Source organism: Artemia franciscana, chromosome 1 (genome assembly GCF_032884065.1).
Source record: "Artemia franciscana chromosome 1, ASM3288406v1, whole genome shotgun sequence".
In the NCBI taxonomy this organism is placed as follows: domain Eukaryota; kingdom Metazoa; phylum Arthropoda; class Branchiopoda; order Anostraca; family Artemiidae; genus Artemia; species Artemia franciscana.
The window spans coordinates 38179768-38194609 of record NC_088863.1 but is presented as its reverse complement, the minus strand read 5'-3'; the positions used below and the strand labels follow the sequence as shown (position 1 = coordinate 38194609).

General features: G+C 36.2%; 2 protein-coding genes and 1 long non-coding RNA gene across 5 annotated transcripts in view; 1 reads left to right on the top strand and 2 right to left on the bottom strand.

Annotated features, from left to right (window-relative positions):
• Positions 1-14842, bottom strand: part of LOC136029209 (protein DEK-like) — a 45668-nt gene that overhangs the window by 4676 nt on the left and 26150 nt on the right. For both annotated transcript variants that reach the window (XM_065707364.1, XM_065707375.1), the window contains exons 4-7: positions 13385-13528; positions 11946-12121; positions 6631-6717; positions 3815-4096 (exon numbers count right to left, since the gene is read on the bottom strand). In XM_065707364.1, the coding sequence (XP_065563436.1) occupies positions 3815-4096; positions 6631-6717; positions 11946-12121; positions 13385-13528 (689 nt within the window). The remainder of the gene's footprint in view (positions 1-3814; positions 4097-6630; positions 6718-11945; positions 12122-13384; positions 13529-14842) is intronic.
• Positions 1-14842, bottom strand: part of LOC136029233 (uncharacterized) — a 114897-nt gene that overhangs the window by 74069 nt on the left and 25986 nt on the right. The window lies entirely within an intron of this gene.
• Positions 60-14842, top strand: part of LOC136029216 (ubiquitin-conjugating enzyme E2-22 kDa-like) — a 104494-nt gene continuing 89711 nt past the window's right edge. For both annotated transcript variants that reach the window (XM_065707432.1, XM_065707423.1), the window contains exon 1: positions 60-104. In XM_065707432.1, the coding sequence (XP_065563504.1) occupies positions 75-104 (30 nt within the window). In that variant the 5' untranslated portion in view covers positions 60-74. The remainder of the gene's footprint in view (positions 105-14842) is intronic.

The following is a 14842-nucleotide window of genomic DNA, read 5'->3' as shown; positions in this document are numbered from 1 at the left end:
TAGCATCAGTAGTGTTGGAAACATTTATGCAGATTTTTATGCGGTATGTGAAGACATGGAGAACACCGGAGAACATGGAGAAGAACACATGGAGAACATTACAAGTACAGGTGTTTTAATTTCTTTCCATATTTTCTTTTTGTAATGGTGATTCCAAAATTTAGTTTTATCGGCATTTTATTTTCCTCTCTGTTTATTTTGTGAACTATAGCCTGCGTCAAGTCTTCGATTTTTTTTTTGTACACGCAGAGAGGGGGGAGGGAAAGAAAGAATAATACAAATCGGGTGGGAGGGGGAATATGAAGTATTTTTTTGGATGATTCGAATAAGAAGTGCCAGAAATGCTATGAAAATTAGGATTTTCTGAAGAGGGGTGGAAGTTGCCCAAGTAAAGAAACCACCAACTGCATACTCATCCTTTCATAAATGCATTCGTACCTACCCTTAGAACCAGATGTCCTCAGGTTAGTTGCGGTTTATAATGTCAAAGAATTTGGACATACATTCAGTTTTAATAGCAAATATCACAAAAAAAAATATTATTCGTCGTCTTGCCCATAAAATCCCACTTGGATCTTTGTATTAATAAATACAGGACGATTAAATAGACCACTATTCTAATAAGAATATACCTAGGATGAATAAGAAAATAAAACGGCGCTCTACTTAGCATTATTAGCACCATTCACCTAATTCACGTCCCCCTCTTTGTCAATAAACTTCTAAGATAACGGGTTTTTAGACCTCAACTCAGATCCATCAAAACCCAAAAATGTTTCTATTCCAACAATAAGAAGAAACTTACTGATATATATGTCACGGCTTTATTTTCATGGCATTTGACACCGTCCTTCTCTGAATAGATTCCGGCACAAATTTTTTTCCAAACAGAGAAGGCAATATTATATATAATTTGTGACTTATGTTCAAATAACAAAAGGATATATCGGATAATAACAATAATAAGAGTATTTCAGAGCTTTAAAGTCAAATACAAAACAAATAATTATAATAAAACAGTTCGTGGTAACGAACTGTAGTAAGGAGCGACCAGGCTCAATAGTAACAAAAAATCTAAAACTGGAATTTTGATACCAATATATACAGAATGATTTTAAATATAAAAGTTTCATCAAGTGTAGTCTTACCCATCAAAAGTTACACGTTTGCGAAGATCGGCTTTATTTTCAAAAAAATGGGGAAACACCCCTTAAAAGTCATAAAATCTTAATGAAAATAATACTATCAGATTCAGCGTATCAGAGAACCCAATTGTAGTAATATAAAGTTATAAAGTTCATATCTGCAAAAATGTGGAATTTTGTGTTTTTTGCAAGAAGAAAGATCACGGATTATTTGTTTTTTTGTTGTTGTTTTTCCAAGGGTGATCGTACCGAACAAGTGGTCCTAAAATGTAACAAGAGAGCACATTTTAACAGAAAATGAAAGCTCTAGAGCTTTTTTAAGTGACCAAAAAATTGGAGGGCAACTAGCCCCCCTCCCACGCTAACTTTTTCCCAAAGTCACCGGATAAAATTTTGAGATAGCCATTTTGTTTAGTATAATCGAAAAATATAATTGCTATATCTTTGAGGACGACTTAATCCCCCACAGTCCCTGGAGGAGGGACTGCAAGTTATGAACTTAGCCCGTTGTTTACATATAGTATTGGTTATTGGGAAGTTCTAATCAAACGGCTTTTGTGATTCAGGGGTCATTCTTAAAGACCTGGAACAAATTTCAAACTATAGTGTAAAGAGCCAGGTATTGACGAGGGGGCGAACCCTGTCGTATATGTAATAAAAATATACAACTATAGAAGTTCATTACGCAAGTTGATTTGTAAGTTACGTATATTTATTACTAATAAAAACGTTCGCAAATAAAATAAAAGTTCTAGTGGCCTTTTTAAATTGCCAACAAAATTGGAGGGCAACTGGGCCCCCTCCCTGCCCCTTTTTTCTCAAGATCGCCCGATCAAAACTTTGAGAAGGACGTTTAGCCAAAAAATTATAATTAATATGCAACTTTCGTTTTAATTATTCATGTACGGTGAACCAAAATAACAAGAGCTAAGAGCTCATATGGCACTTGTGACGAGGCGAGAAGAGCTAAGAGCCAAGAGATCATATGGTATGAGCTCTAACAAAATTCTATGAATCAATAGATTGATTTAAAAAGGAAAATAAGAGGTTTAATGCCGGTCAGGATTTAAAATAAGAGCTCTGAGTCACGATGTCCTTCTAAATATCAAAATTCATTAAGATCCGATCACCCACTCGTAAGTTATAAATACCTAATTTTTCCTCTCCATTTAGCCCCCCAGATGGTCGAATCTGGGAAAACGAATTTATCAAGTCAAATTGTGCAGCTCCCTGACACACCTATCAATTTTCATCGTCCTAGCACGTCCAGAAGCACCAAACTCGCCAAATCACTGAACCCCTCCTCCCAAAGAGAGCGAATCCAGTACGATTCTGTCAATCACGTATCAAGGACATTTGTTTATTCTATCCACCAAGCTTCATCCCGATTCCTACACTCCAAGTGTTTTTCCAAGATTTCCCCCTCCAACTCCCCCCAATGTCAAACGATCTGGTCGGGATTTGAAATAAGAGCTCTGAGACATGAATTCTTTCTAAAAATCAAATTTCATTAAGATCCGAGCATGTATTCGTAAGATAAAAATACCCCAATTTTCACGTTTTCCAAGAATTCCGGTTTCCCACTCCAACGTCACAGGATCTGGTCAGAATTTAAACAAGAACTTTAAAGCACACGATCCCTCTAAATATAAAATTTCATTAAGATCCGATCACCCACTCGTAAGTTATAAATACCTAATTTTTTCTAATTTTTCCACTCCCTTTAGCCCCCCAGATGGTCGAATCTGGGAAATCGACTTTATCAAGTCAATTTGTGCAGCTCCCTGACACGCCTATTAATTTTCATCGTCCTAGCAGGTCCAGAAACACCAAACTCGCCAAATCACTGAACCCCTCCGCCCAACTCCCCCAAAGAGAGCGAATCCGCGTTTTCCAAGAATTCCAGTTTCCCCCTCCAACTCCCCCCAACGACACAGGATCTAGTCGGAATTTAAATAAGAACTTTAAAGCACAAGATCCTTCTAAATATCAAATTTCATTAAGATCTGGTCACCCTTTCCTAAGTTACAAATACCTCAATTTTCAAAATTACCCCCCCCCCTCCAATTCCACCAAAGAGAGCAGATCCGGTCCGGTTATGTCAGTCACGTATCTTAGACAGGTTTTTATTCTTCCCATCCAGTTTCATCCTGATCTCACCGCTTTAAGTATTTTCTAAGATTTCCACCCCCCCCCCCAATTACGTTTGATCCGGTTGAGATTTAAAATAAGAGATCTGAGTTACGAGGTCCTTCTAAATATGAAGTTTCATGAAGATCCGATCACTCATTCGTAAGTTAAAAATACGACATTTTTCTTATTTTTCAGAATAACCCCCCCCCCCATAGATCGGATCCGTTCCAATTATGTAAATCACGTATGAAAGACTTCTGCTTATGTTTCCCACCAAGTTTCATCCCGATCCCTCCAATCTAAGCATTTTCCATGATTTTAGGTTCCCCCACCCCAAACTTCCCCCAACGTCACCAGATCCAGTCAGGATTTAAAATAGAAGCTTTGAGACACGATATCCTTCTAATATCAAATTTCATTGAGATCCGATCACCCGTTCGTAAGTTAAAAATACCTCATTTTTTCAAATTTTTCAGAATTAACTTGGTTAATACCAAGTGCCATAAAAACCTACATTAATATTCTAAGAAACTCACAGACTGAAGAGATGAGCTGCTTTGCGGTAGTAGTCTCCGGATATCTCTGCCAGGAGAGAAGGACCACTGCGGTGAAGATTCAGCTGTGTAGTAATTAGATGAGCTGTCAGAATATAGCGTAGAAACTACCTCTTTAAACACTCCTTTGATGAAGCCCTTTTTATTTTGAAGACTGTGCTCTGGATAAGCATTTAAAACCTTTTGCACTATTGACTTCATTGTAAATTCCTCTAAATTAGCTCCGTCTAACAGCTTCTTCACTGTTGCAGCCAATTCATCATTCTACCGAATTAAAAGAAATAAATAGGCCAAAATGAAACAAACTAAACAACACACGGAAAAATAATATAAAATGAAGACAGGCAAAACGTAACACTACTAAAGTTCGCTCCGTTTCAAACAGTTCGTGGTAACGAACTGTAGTAAGGAGCGACCCGGCTCAATAGTAACCAAAACTCTAAAAAATGGAATTTTGATACCAATAGCTACATAAAAAAAAATCACATTTTAATGCTGATTTCAAATATATAACTTTTATCAAGATTAGTCTGACCTATCAAAAGTTACGAGCCTGAGAAAATTTGCCTCATTTTAGAAAATAGGGGAAAACACCCCCTAAAAGTCATACAATCTTAACGAAAATCACACCATCAGATTAAGCGTATCAGAGAATCTTATTGTAGAAGTTTCAAGCTCCTATCTACAAAAATGTGGAATTTCGCATTTTTTGCCACAAGACAAATCACGGATGCGTGTTTATTTGTTTTTTTTTTTTTCCCAGGGGAGATCGTATAGACCCAGTCGTCCTAGAATGTCGCGGAAGGGCTCATTCTAACGGAAATTAAAAGTTCTAGTGCCCATTTTCAGTGACCAAAATATTGGAGGGCACCTAGGCCCCCTCCCATGCTCATTTTTTTCCAAAAGTCACCGGATCAAAATTCTGAGATAGCCATTTTATTCACCAGTCAACAAACCTAATAACTATGTCTTTAGGGACGACTTACTACCCCGCAGTCTCCCTGGGAGGGGTTGCAAGTTACAAACTTTGACCTGTGTTTACATATAGTAATGGTTACTGGGAAGTGTACGGGCGTTTTCAGGGGATTTTTTTTTTGGTTTGGGAGGGAGAGTTGAGGTGGGGAGGGGGTTACGCAGGAGGATATTTCCATGGAAAAACTTCTCATGGGGGAAGAGACTTTCAATGAAGGGGGTGCAGGATTTTTTTGCATTATTTAAAAAAATAAGGAAAAAATAAATATGAGAAGTTTTTTCTAATGAAAGTGAGGAGCAGCATTAAAACTTAAAACGAGGAGAAATTATTGCGCATATGAGGGGTTTACCTCCTCGTAATACCTCGCTCTTTACGCGAAAGTATTTTTAGTAATTTCAACTATTTATTCTACGGCCTTTGTGATTCAAGGGTCATTCTTAAGGAATTGGGACAGAATTTAAGCTTTAGTGTAAAGAGCGAGGTATCGATGAGGGGTGAACTCCCACATATACGCAATACAAATATACGAATATATAAGTTCGTTACGTAAGTTAATTCGTAAATTACGTATATTTTTTACAAATGAAAATTTTCGTAAAACAATTAAAAGTTCTAGTTGCCTTTTTAAGTAATCAAAAAATTAGAGGGCAGCTAGGCTTCCTCCCTCTCTCCCTTTTTCTCAAAATCTTCCGATTAAAACTATGAGAAAGCCATTTAGCCAAAAAGAAAATTAATATACAAATTTATTTTTAATTATTTATGTGCGGAGAGCCAAGATCAAAACATGCATGAATTCAAAATCGTCCAGAAATTAAATAAAAAAAACAAGTTTTTTTAAATGAAAGTAAGGAGCGACATTAAAACTTAAAACGAACAGAAATTACTCCGTATATGAAAGGGGCTTTTCTTCCTCAACGCCCCGCTCTTTACGCTAAAGTTTTTTCATTTTAAAAAAAGTAGAGCTAAGAGAAAGAGTCAAACTTTAGCGTACAGAGGGAGGCGTTGAGGAAGAAAAGCCCCTTTCATATACGGAGTAATTTCTGTTCGTTTTAAGTTTTAATGTCGCTCCTTACTTTAATTTAAAAAATCTTGTTTTTTTTATTTAATACCTACAAAGAGAGGAGGGGGGGGGGGTATCTTACATAAAGCAATATTATCTCTTGAAAGTTCTTCTCTGCTATATGGGCTAAACACAAAAACACTAGACCCTAAAAAGCCCCAAGCACTAAAAGAATTATAGTGTACTCCAAACCCTTCTAAATAATTCCAGAATACAAAGAATAATTAACAAAAAGACAACATAAAGTTTTAAAATTTGGCAAGTTACAGGGGGTGGGTAAGGGGGTTTGCCACCCACCCTAAAACAGTATCACAAAGATCGCATTATTGTAGACGCTTGTTTTTCAACATCTGAAAATAATGCTTTTTTTCAACTTTTAGAGCTAATAAATTATTTTCATCAAATACAGGAGACTAATTTAAAGCAAACACATCTGCTTCTCTACATGGGAAACACAGAGCTTGAGTTCTTATTACTTTTTTTTCAAATCTTATTGATTAAATTTTTGTTTAACAAAAATTTACTAAACAAATACTTAACAAATAACATTTGTTTAACAATCAATAATTTTAGCTACATTCCTTTTATGATTAGCAAGCTAGATTTGAAACCCTTTGTCCGTGAGGACAAGAGTTCGATTCCTGGTATCGCTGGTTATTTGGTCCGGAACGGGGGTCAGTGGAGCGACTCTAAAAGCTCAGCCTAGTTTATAGTTCTAAAAAAGTTTATAATTCTAGTTCTAGCTCTATAGTTTAGATTACTTACGCTAGGTGGCTCGTTTTTCCTCTTCTTGGCTGCAGACTTAGACGTCTTGCTTACAGGAGTATTTCGTTTCTCAGCACGCCGTGGTGTCTAAAATTAAATCAAACGTTAATATTCAAAATAAATACAAGGCAATTAAGAAATTTTTAAAAAATGAATCAAGTAGGTTTATAAAACTCCAAGCAAAACCCTGAGTATGAAGTCCCAACTTTGAATCCGCGATCAGCGGTATATATAGTTAAAAGGGATTCTTAGGAGAACTTTACTTTCGCATATCAATTTGGAAGGGGGTGGGGGGGGGGACTGAGAATCACTTCCACTAAGGTTAGTTCATATGGCAAAATCAAAGATGAAATTAGAAATAATCGCCCTAAAACACATACAGACTCTGAAAAGTTCGGCCAAAAAAGTACCATTTTTGAGAATCTTAAAAAAAAAAGAGCTTAAAATAGCCTAGAAAAAAAACTTTTTAAGTGTGTGCAGTAAGCTTATGTTAGCCAAAAATATGTTTAAGAAGAATAAAATACCTATTTTTGAGTGTAATTAGAGCCACAAGACTTACATACCTATTTTTAAAAATAGGGGGCCATATTGCGCTATAATGCAATCTCAGTTTTATCTTTGGGCTCGCTGATTCATACATAGAGAAAGGGAGAAAGTTTCCGAAATAATAATAATTATTTATTTCAACCCTCTTTACATATATGGAATGCACTTAGAGAAGTGCAAAAACACAGAAAAATAAAACAAAAATGCAAATAATAAACGAAACAAAATTCACAAAAAAAAAACCTATCAGCTACTTAGGGAACACAATTAAGTTATAGTTAAGTGGGAAGTCGACAACATTTCCTCGGCCCTTAAGGAACCTGTTCACAAGCTGGTCCATTTATGAAGAAATATAAAAAACGCAGTATCTACTCGAAATGTACCGGATGCGAGTCCAAAGCAGCAACTGCAGAAGAAATTAGCAATATTTGGAAGAACAGAAATCTTATTTTCTTCCTCTCAGATATTGCGAAAAAAACTCCACAAAGGGACTGAAAAGAAGACATGTGAGGCAAAAAAAGCATTGTGAAGTCTGGCCAGGGTTATTTTGTGAAACTGGCTTTTAACTCGAGCAAGCAGTCTATACTACTTTCTAAGCTGTTCTTTCAATGCTGAGATAACAAGTGTTATAGTAGTTTTGCCATCTGATCCAAATGAGAGACCTAAATAATTCAGAGAAAGTCTCCAAACGGGAGACCTAAATCATTTCGGATGAATAATCCAAAATGTTTCCAAATGTAGCCAAAATCCAAAAATTGGATAACATGAATTTGGGTAAGATAAGTTTATCAGCAGTGTTTCGTTCTCGACAGAGTTTTCCAAACCAGAACTACGAGATTAAAAGCGTGGTGGGGATAAAGAGTGTCTATAAATATGAATAAAGATAAAAAAAAAAAAAAATTTCCAGCATATTTAACACACTGTCTTGTTATTTAATAGCCATACCTTTGAACTATATTTCCTTATTTACTGTTCTAATTTCATAGAATCCCCACCACACAATCATATTAAACAGTCATTATTAGCAATAGATTATGCCTGATCTTCTAGGCCCCAGAATATTGTTTTCTATTTCATCTTCAGTTGATGACAGGCATTGACCATGGCTCTACCTTCAGGCTTCGTTTTTCTAAAGTAAGTGAACGAATAGGTTTGACAATAAGCACACAAAAGATGAAAATGATAAACAATACTTTGAATAAACTACCTGCTGAGCCGCTGACAGTTAAAGGAAATGAAATTGAAGGAGTAGATGTTTAGATATGTTGGGAGTCTAGTAAGCACCGATGGAAGCCCTGAGCATGAAATCACCACGCGTATCACGCACGCAAGAAGCGCCTTTGATAATTTCAGAAACGTTTGGAGAAATACCATTTTCTCTTTGAAGCTGAAATTGAGTTGAATAGTAATATCCTGTCAGTGCTAATGTATGGTTTTGAAAGCTGGGAACTGACAAAATTGCTAGAGAAAAGAATCCTAAGTTTTGAGAATAATTGTCTTTGACGGATTCTCTGAATCGACTGGACGGATAAAATTACCAAATCATTCATTAGAGAGAAGACTAAACAGCCACTTGTCATTTGATGAAGTCATAAGCAGTCAGTGGCGATATTGGGAACTCATGGTTAGAATACAGAGCAGCCAACTACCTCTTGATGTTTGGTGTTGGACTCCTCCAGGAGTTCGACGGCAGGGCCGACAGAAGGCTACACTTGGACGATGCCTACAAAAAGACACAGCGCTCTCAAGAACATCCCTTGATGATCTTTGGCCGAAGATACTGAAGAGGTCTTCGTGGAGACGTATCATTGGCACTTTATGTGCCACCGGGCGTGGGAAATCTTAGTTGGGAAATCATCCGGGCGTGGGAGTTCTTAGTAAGCTTGCTTATTCTACTAATTAAAAAAACATCATTTTAAACCTGTATCAAGATACGGCAGGGGGTTTTCCTCAATTTCTTTGTTCGTTGAAACAGTAAGAGCATTGTTACAAATTCAAATTCCTTGCCTGTCTACTAAAAACAAGACTTAGGAAATTTCTGGGGAGCTAAATATGTGTTTTTTGAGAGCAGAGTCAAAATTTTCTGGTTTTTTTTTCCGCTTTTTAAAGGTGTTATTAATTGAGGTAGAGTGCTGACTTAATCTATCCGTAAGTTGTTGATCAGTTCTTCCGAAGGAAAAAAGACCACAAGAGCAAGGAATTCTTTAGACACCAGAGTTTTCACCTATCAGGATAGGGCCTTATCTTGGTAAATTTTGGAAACTGATAGTTTCTGGGTCAATAGTAAATGAAAATATTATTTTTCCTTCGATTTTTGGAAATGTGGTCTGAAACCACTTTAATGTAGGGCAGACCAAGATAAACTGAATTTTCCCTTTAATTTGCATTTACTGCGTCACAATCAGACAATTTTTTATACGTTTTGCAATTACAGAATTTATTAAACTAATTGGATAACCATTCCCAACAGTAGGTTGCTATTAGTAGTCGAAGCAGAATTCTGTTGCCTTCGCTGGCAAAAAAAAATCTTCTTTTTTTATCCTTCCCTTTTTTATTGTATATTGTTATATGACAAAATGACCTAAAGTATTATGAAATAAATCAGTAGCAATCGCCAATGAAGTGTAATTCTGTGAAGTCTCGCATTCAACAAAGCAAACAATGCAATTTGGAGTCGTTTGAATTTTTAATAGCACTATATGGGGCGAATCAAAATCTTCTATTTTCAGTCTTAGCTGAAATATTAAGATGAAACTAGATCTACGTTGCATGGGCAACGTGAGGTGTTGCGGCAACCTTTGCTCGGCTTCGCCGAGTAAAGTGTTGCGAGAGCAACACTTTGGTTTTGTTTCCTCGCTGCGACTAAACGCTGAAGTTGTTAATCTGTAAGGATGCTAAAATACATACTAGGTACACCAACTCGCAAAAGTTGCAAACTCCTCATTGCTAAAGATGATTGTAGCCTTACAGCCGATTATTACTTACAAGTCCCCTACATGTCTTACCACTGGAACCAAATTGGTCTTACCATCAAATACAACGGAAACAAAAAATAGGTACACCAACTAGTAAGAGTTGCGAACCCCTCATTGCCGAGGATGATTATGAGCTAACAGCCGACCGTTGCTTACAACTCCCCTATGTCTCACAATTGGTATCGGTCTATTTTTGGTTTCAGTGTGTACCTTACTACTGAAGTTGTCAACCCCTTTAAACTTTCAAACTGGTATATCTCATGAAGGAATTTTTGTACAAAAAAATGGATGACATATACTTTGATCAGCTCATCAAAAGCTATCGACTGCCGTCGAAAAAAAAAATCTAGCTGTCTTAGTTCAAAAGTTGACTTTTTTGCCGAAGGCCAACTTTCTAACGTCATCACTTAGAAAGGAGCAAAGGATAAACTCTAATTTCTTTAGCAATGAGAGAACTTTTAAAGTTTAAGAGGCACATCTGATACCATTTCTCTACCGCAATCCCAAGTGCGAAAAACCGAATGATAAACTCAGCTGAAATCACGAACAGAAATGGGTAGAAAAAAATAGATGGCAGCACTTTCGGACCCGTGGGAAAATGCCGCTTTTTTGCTTCTCTAAATTTTTCTATTTATCACTCAAAGAAGATATATTGGCTGTGGGGCAGGGTAACTGTCGCATATATTTAACACTTATAGATTTTAGTCCATCTTCAATTTGAAACTGGTGCCTGCCTGCTAGAACGGAGCTTTCCACTCGAAAGCAGAAACATGGTTTGATGAAACGAAAGCTTGGCTGCATAACTTCAGATAGTCCTCTCTGACATAGGCTATACAACTCCTCTTCACTTCACACACTATAGGCTCTGGCTCAAGGACAAGCAAAAACCATCCTTTTTGGCCCCAAGCAAGAGTTCTACGAAGCTTTCGAAAATGTAAAGTCATATTCATCAATCCGGCCTAAGGTCCACACTTTCCGTAAAAACCGCAGAGGTTAGACCCTTACCACTTTCTAGGAATAAGCTGAAATCGGGATGCTAGGAACAAAAAAAAAAACAAAAAAAAAACACGACAAAACCAAAGTGTTGCTCTCGCAACACAATGAAGCTATGGCTGTTAATTTTTTGTAATTTTTAATCCTTCACTATTTTATTGAAGTTTTTGAGTGCGCTACATTTTTATTTATTTCTTAATTTTAGTTTTTGAATTATATTTCGCTAAAAATGGCTATTAGTCATTCAGCTGAAATATTTGCTTAAGTTTAATTTGAATCCCTGTCTAGAAAATTCTTATTTTTCATACGATGTTGCCCTCGTCGGTATTTATTTGATTACATTTTGCACTTTTCCCTTTTTTATTCAGGTAGCCGTGCACCTTACATACAATACCACACAGACATTCAGATGTTTGTGCTAAAAAAAATCAATAGAAATTTTAGCCCACATTTTGTAAGGAATATTATCCGTCTAGTTCTTAATGGTATTGAAACAAAAAAGAATCATATTTATAATCTCGATAAAGTATTTTTGTAAAAATTTTATACATGCTAACACGTGTCATTTGGGCATGTAAAACCTCAGCTCCGTTTAAAAAGGTGAAGACTGACACCATGCCTAGGTGAAAAGGGGCAGGATTAGAGGTTCAAACTCCCCCTCCCCCCATAATGCAGAAAGTTAGACACAAACATGCTCTTTTCTACTATTTTATGGTTAACAAGACCTCTTTCCATAGTTAGCTCTCCTTTTCTCCTCCCAGTTAAAATTTGGGTACAGTTGTAGGTAGGATGAAATAATACCTCTTGAGATTCGTCGATAGCTTCGTCTTGAGAGCTACCTCCCTTTGCTTTTGCTTTCTTCGGTGTTCTTCCCCTCTTTCCAGGTGTGGGCGGCACTTTTCCATGATCTTCCGGAGCCATGAGAAAGCTCATCATTCTGTCAACAACTTCTTCCTTGGTTCCACCTTTCTTCAGACCTAAATTAACAAAGATAACACAGTTTCAATGTTTCATTCTATTCAAAGGAGTTGGGAGGGCTATGAAAAATAAAAAATTGTAGCTTGTGAAGTATCGCACCAAGAATGCAAAAGCACTGAATAAAGGCATAAATAATAGATAAATTCAATACCGTACAACGTACACAAATTGTAAAACTTAACTATCAAAATCAAGGCTCAATAATTGAAACCCAAACAGCGAAAACCAAAAACCAAAGTGACAATTGGCCCACCCTGTATTTATTATTAATTCGCAGGCTTAGCGTCCCATGTACCACTGATGTTTGTTTTTTTTGTATTTGATTTGAAACTAACTGCGGTATTAGTACTACTGTTTTGATGAAACGAACAAGGGAAAACCCATATTATCACCCCAAATGGTCAGAACTATCAAGGCCAATAGATATCAAAAGCGTCTTTGTCTTCCAACTCTGAAAATAATGTAAAGAATTTAAATGACGTCTAAATTCAAATCTCAACTACAGAAAGAATATGAAAAAAAATGAAGTTATACTTTCTCCCATTCCCCATTCATATCCAAAAAAATGTAAAATACCTCAATACCTCCATAGCCACAAAAAATGTTTAATATTCCCTTATTCTCTTTCACTCCTTGAGTTGGAGATATTCAGGAAGTCATTAAGACATAATAAGAACAAAAATATGTAATGTTTTAGAAATATAAATAGAACTGGATTCATATATTAAAGTTGGTTCAAATCACCTTGACCTATACTTTAGGATACGAAATATACTGGTTGTACGATTTTTTAAACAACCAGTTACAGCTTATAACCACAGCGCTGATAATATACATCAAACATTATTTCTTAGACATTCCTTTTCTTATACCGAGAAAAGACGCACGGCCACATTTTTGGGTGCTACCTTGAAGACGACTGGAGTCACCACGACTTTGGAATGTAAATTACACTGATAGGGTGATTTTAAGAATCACCAGTAACGAACTCATCGTTACTACAGACACGATCCTGATGAGATTCACCAAGCACTTCAAAAAACGACAAGTTTTGTCTGCCCTTTACCAACTAACTAGGCCGGTATTTGGATGTGATCGCTACCCAAAACCGACCCAAATCACGACATTGACATCCCTAATCTATCCTTTGGGGTGTAGATTACACTGACTGCACTATTTAACGAAAATATCAGTTACGACCTTTAGACAAAACTGATGATAATTTACGATGATGAGTCTATTAGGAAAAAGAGGTCACTAACCTAAGAGGCCAGTAATATTATTTAACACGTCAAGGTTATGTTTGCTGATCCAGTTGTGTTTCTCTTTATACTCCTTTGAATCTTCTCCAAAAGGATAACCGTCAAATTGTAGGATACTATTTTTAATTTGTGACGCTTTTTTTCCTATAAATAAAAATAGGGTTTACGACCTAAAAGAAAATTCAATCTAAACAAAGAAGTAAAAAGAAAAAATATATAAAACGAACTAAAAGAGAAAAATTTAAAGAGAACTAAAAAGGAGAAATCTGTAATTAAAAAGTTTAGAGGTTTTGGCCTGATTTACCACCCTTAGTAATTCATTGCCATTTTTTCTTCTATATAGGGAAGCGAAGAATTATTTCTGTAGTTAACATAACCTGCAAATTACATGTAAAGTAATTAAAGTGCTATGTTATCAGCATACTACTCATCAACCAGACGCTAAGGTTTAGCCCTGCCATCCCCACCTTAAATATATAAAAAAAAACACATTATAGGGATATATGAAAAACGGAACATTTATTGAAAAATGCTTTTATAAAAAAAAGTTAATTGAAAGATTTTCAACAATGAAAATCTTTGCCCTACCCTCAGATTTGAAAAGAAAGCCAAGCCACCTCTTCCTGTTTTCGTGAATTGATATCACCGATTATGCAGCCGTTTAGGGTGGAGAAAAAAAAAGGTAAAAAAAAGGAAGTGCTGGTAACTTTTATGGTACCTTTCACATTAAGGGCTTCTTGCCATTTTGGAGAGTAGTTCAGTTAGGTGAATGGAACTTTCAGGAATGAATCGAGGGCCCAAAAATTATCCTGGGAAGTGTCAAGTTACTACATCAGCCCTTTCCTAATTTTCAGGGCATTAACAATTTCATACATGACAGGTTCTTTAACCAAAATTGGGACCATTTTTTTTTTAACCTTAATTTTGGGCTCTCAATTTCTTTTCATTGGCTTTTAATTTTTGAAATGAACAATCCCTAGCATTTTCTTATCACAGTTTTTTCCCCATAAGGTTCAAAATCCCCTGCTTGCATCTCATTTCAGCAGAGGGTCTATTCCTCAAGTTCCATTTTTATACAAAATAAACGTAAGATAATAAAAGGCCAGTACCCTTTGGAGGGAGAAGGAGAGTAGGTAGGCAATTAAAACCACCTTCCCAGGTTGTATTTAAGACCCTGAATTTATGTCTAAAAGTTCCACTGACCGAACTCAACTATTTTCTAGGATGGGAAAAAGCTACTGCTTTTTTTTTTACCATTTTTGTTTCCAACCCTACCGTAAAGTCTGAAAGACATGTTGCAATTTTTACCATCCGTTTCTTTTTAAAGCTGCTGCTCTAGAATAACACAACATTTTGCGAATAATTCAATACATTGGCCAGTAAACATTCTACCAAAGCCACATCAGTCATTCACAGACCTGACCTAACAATTAGCTTATACAAACAATCAAATAAATT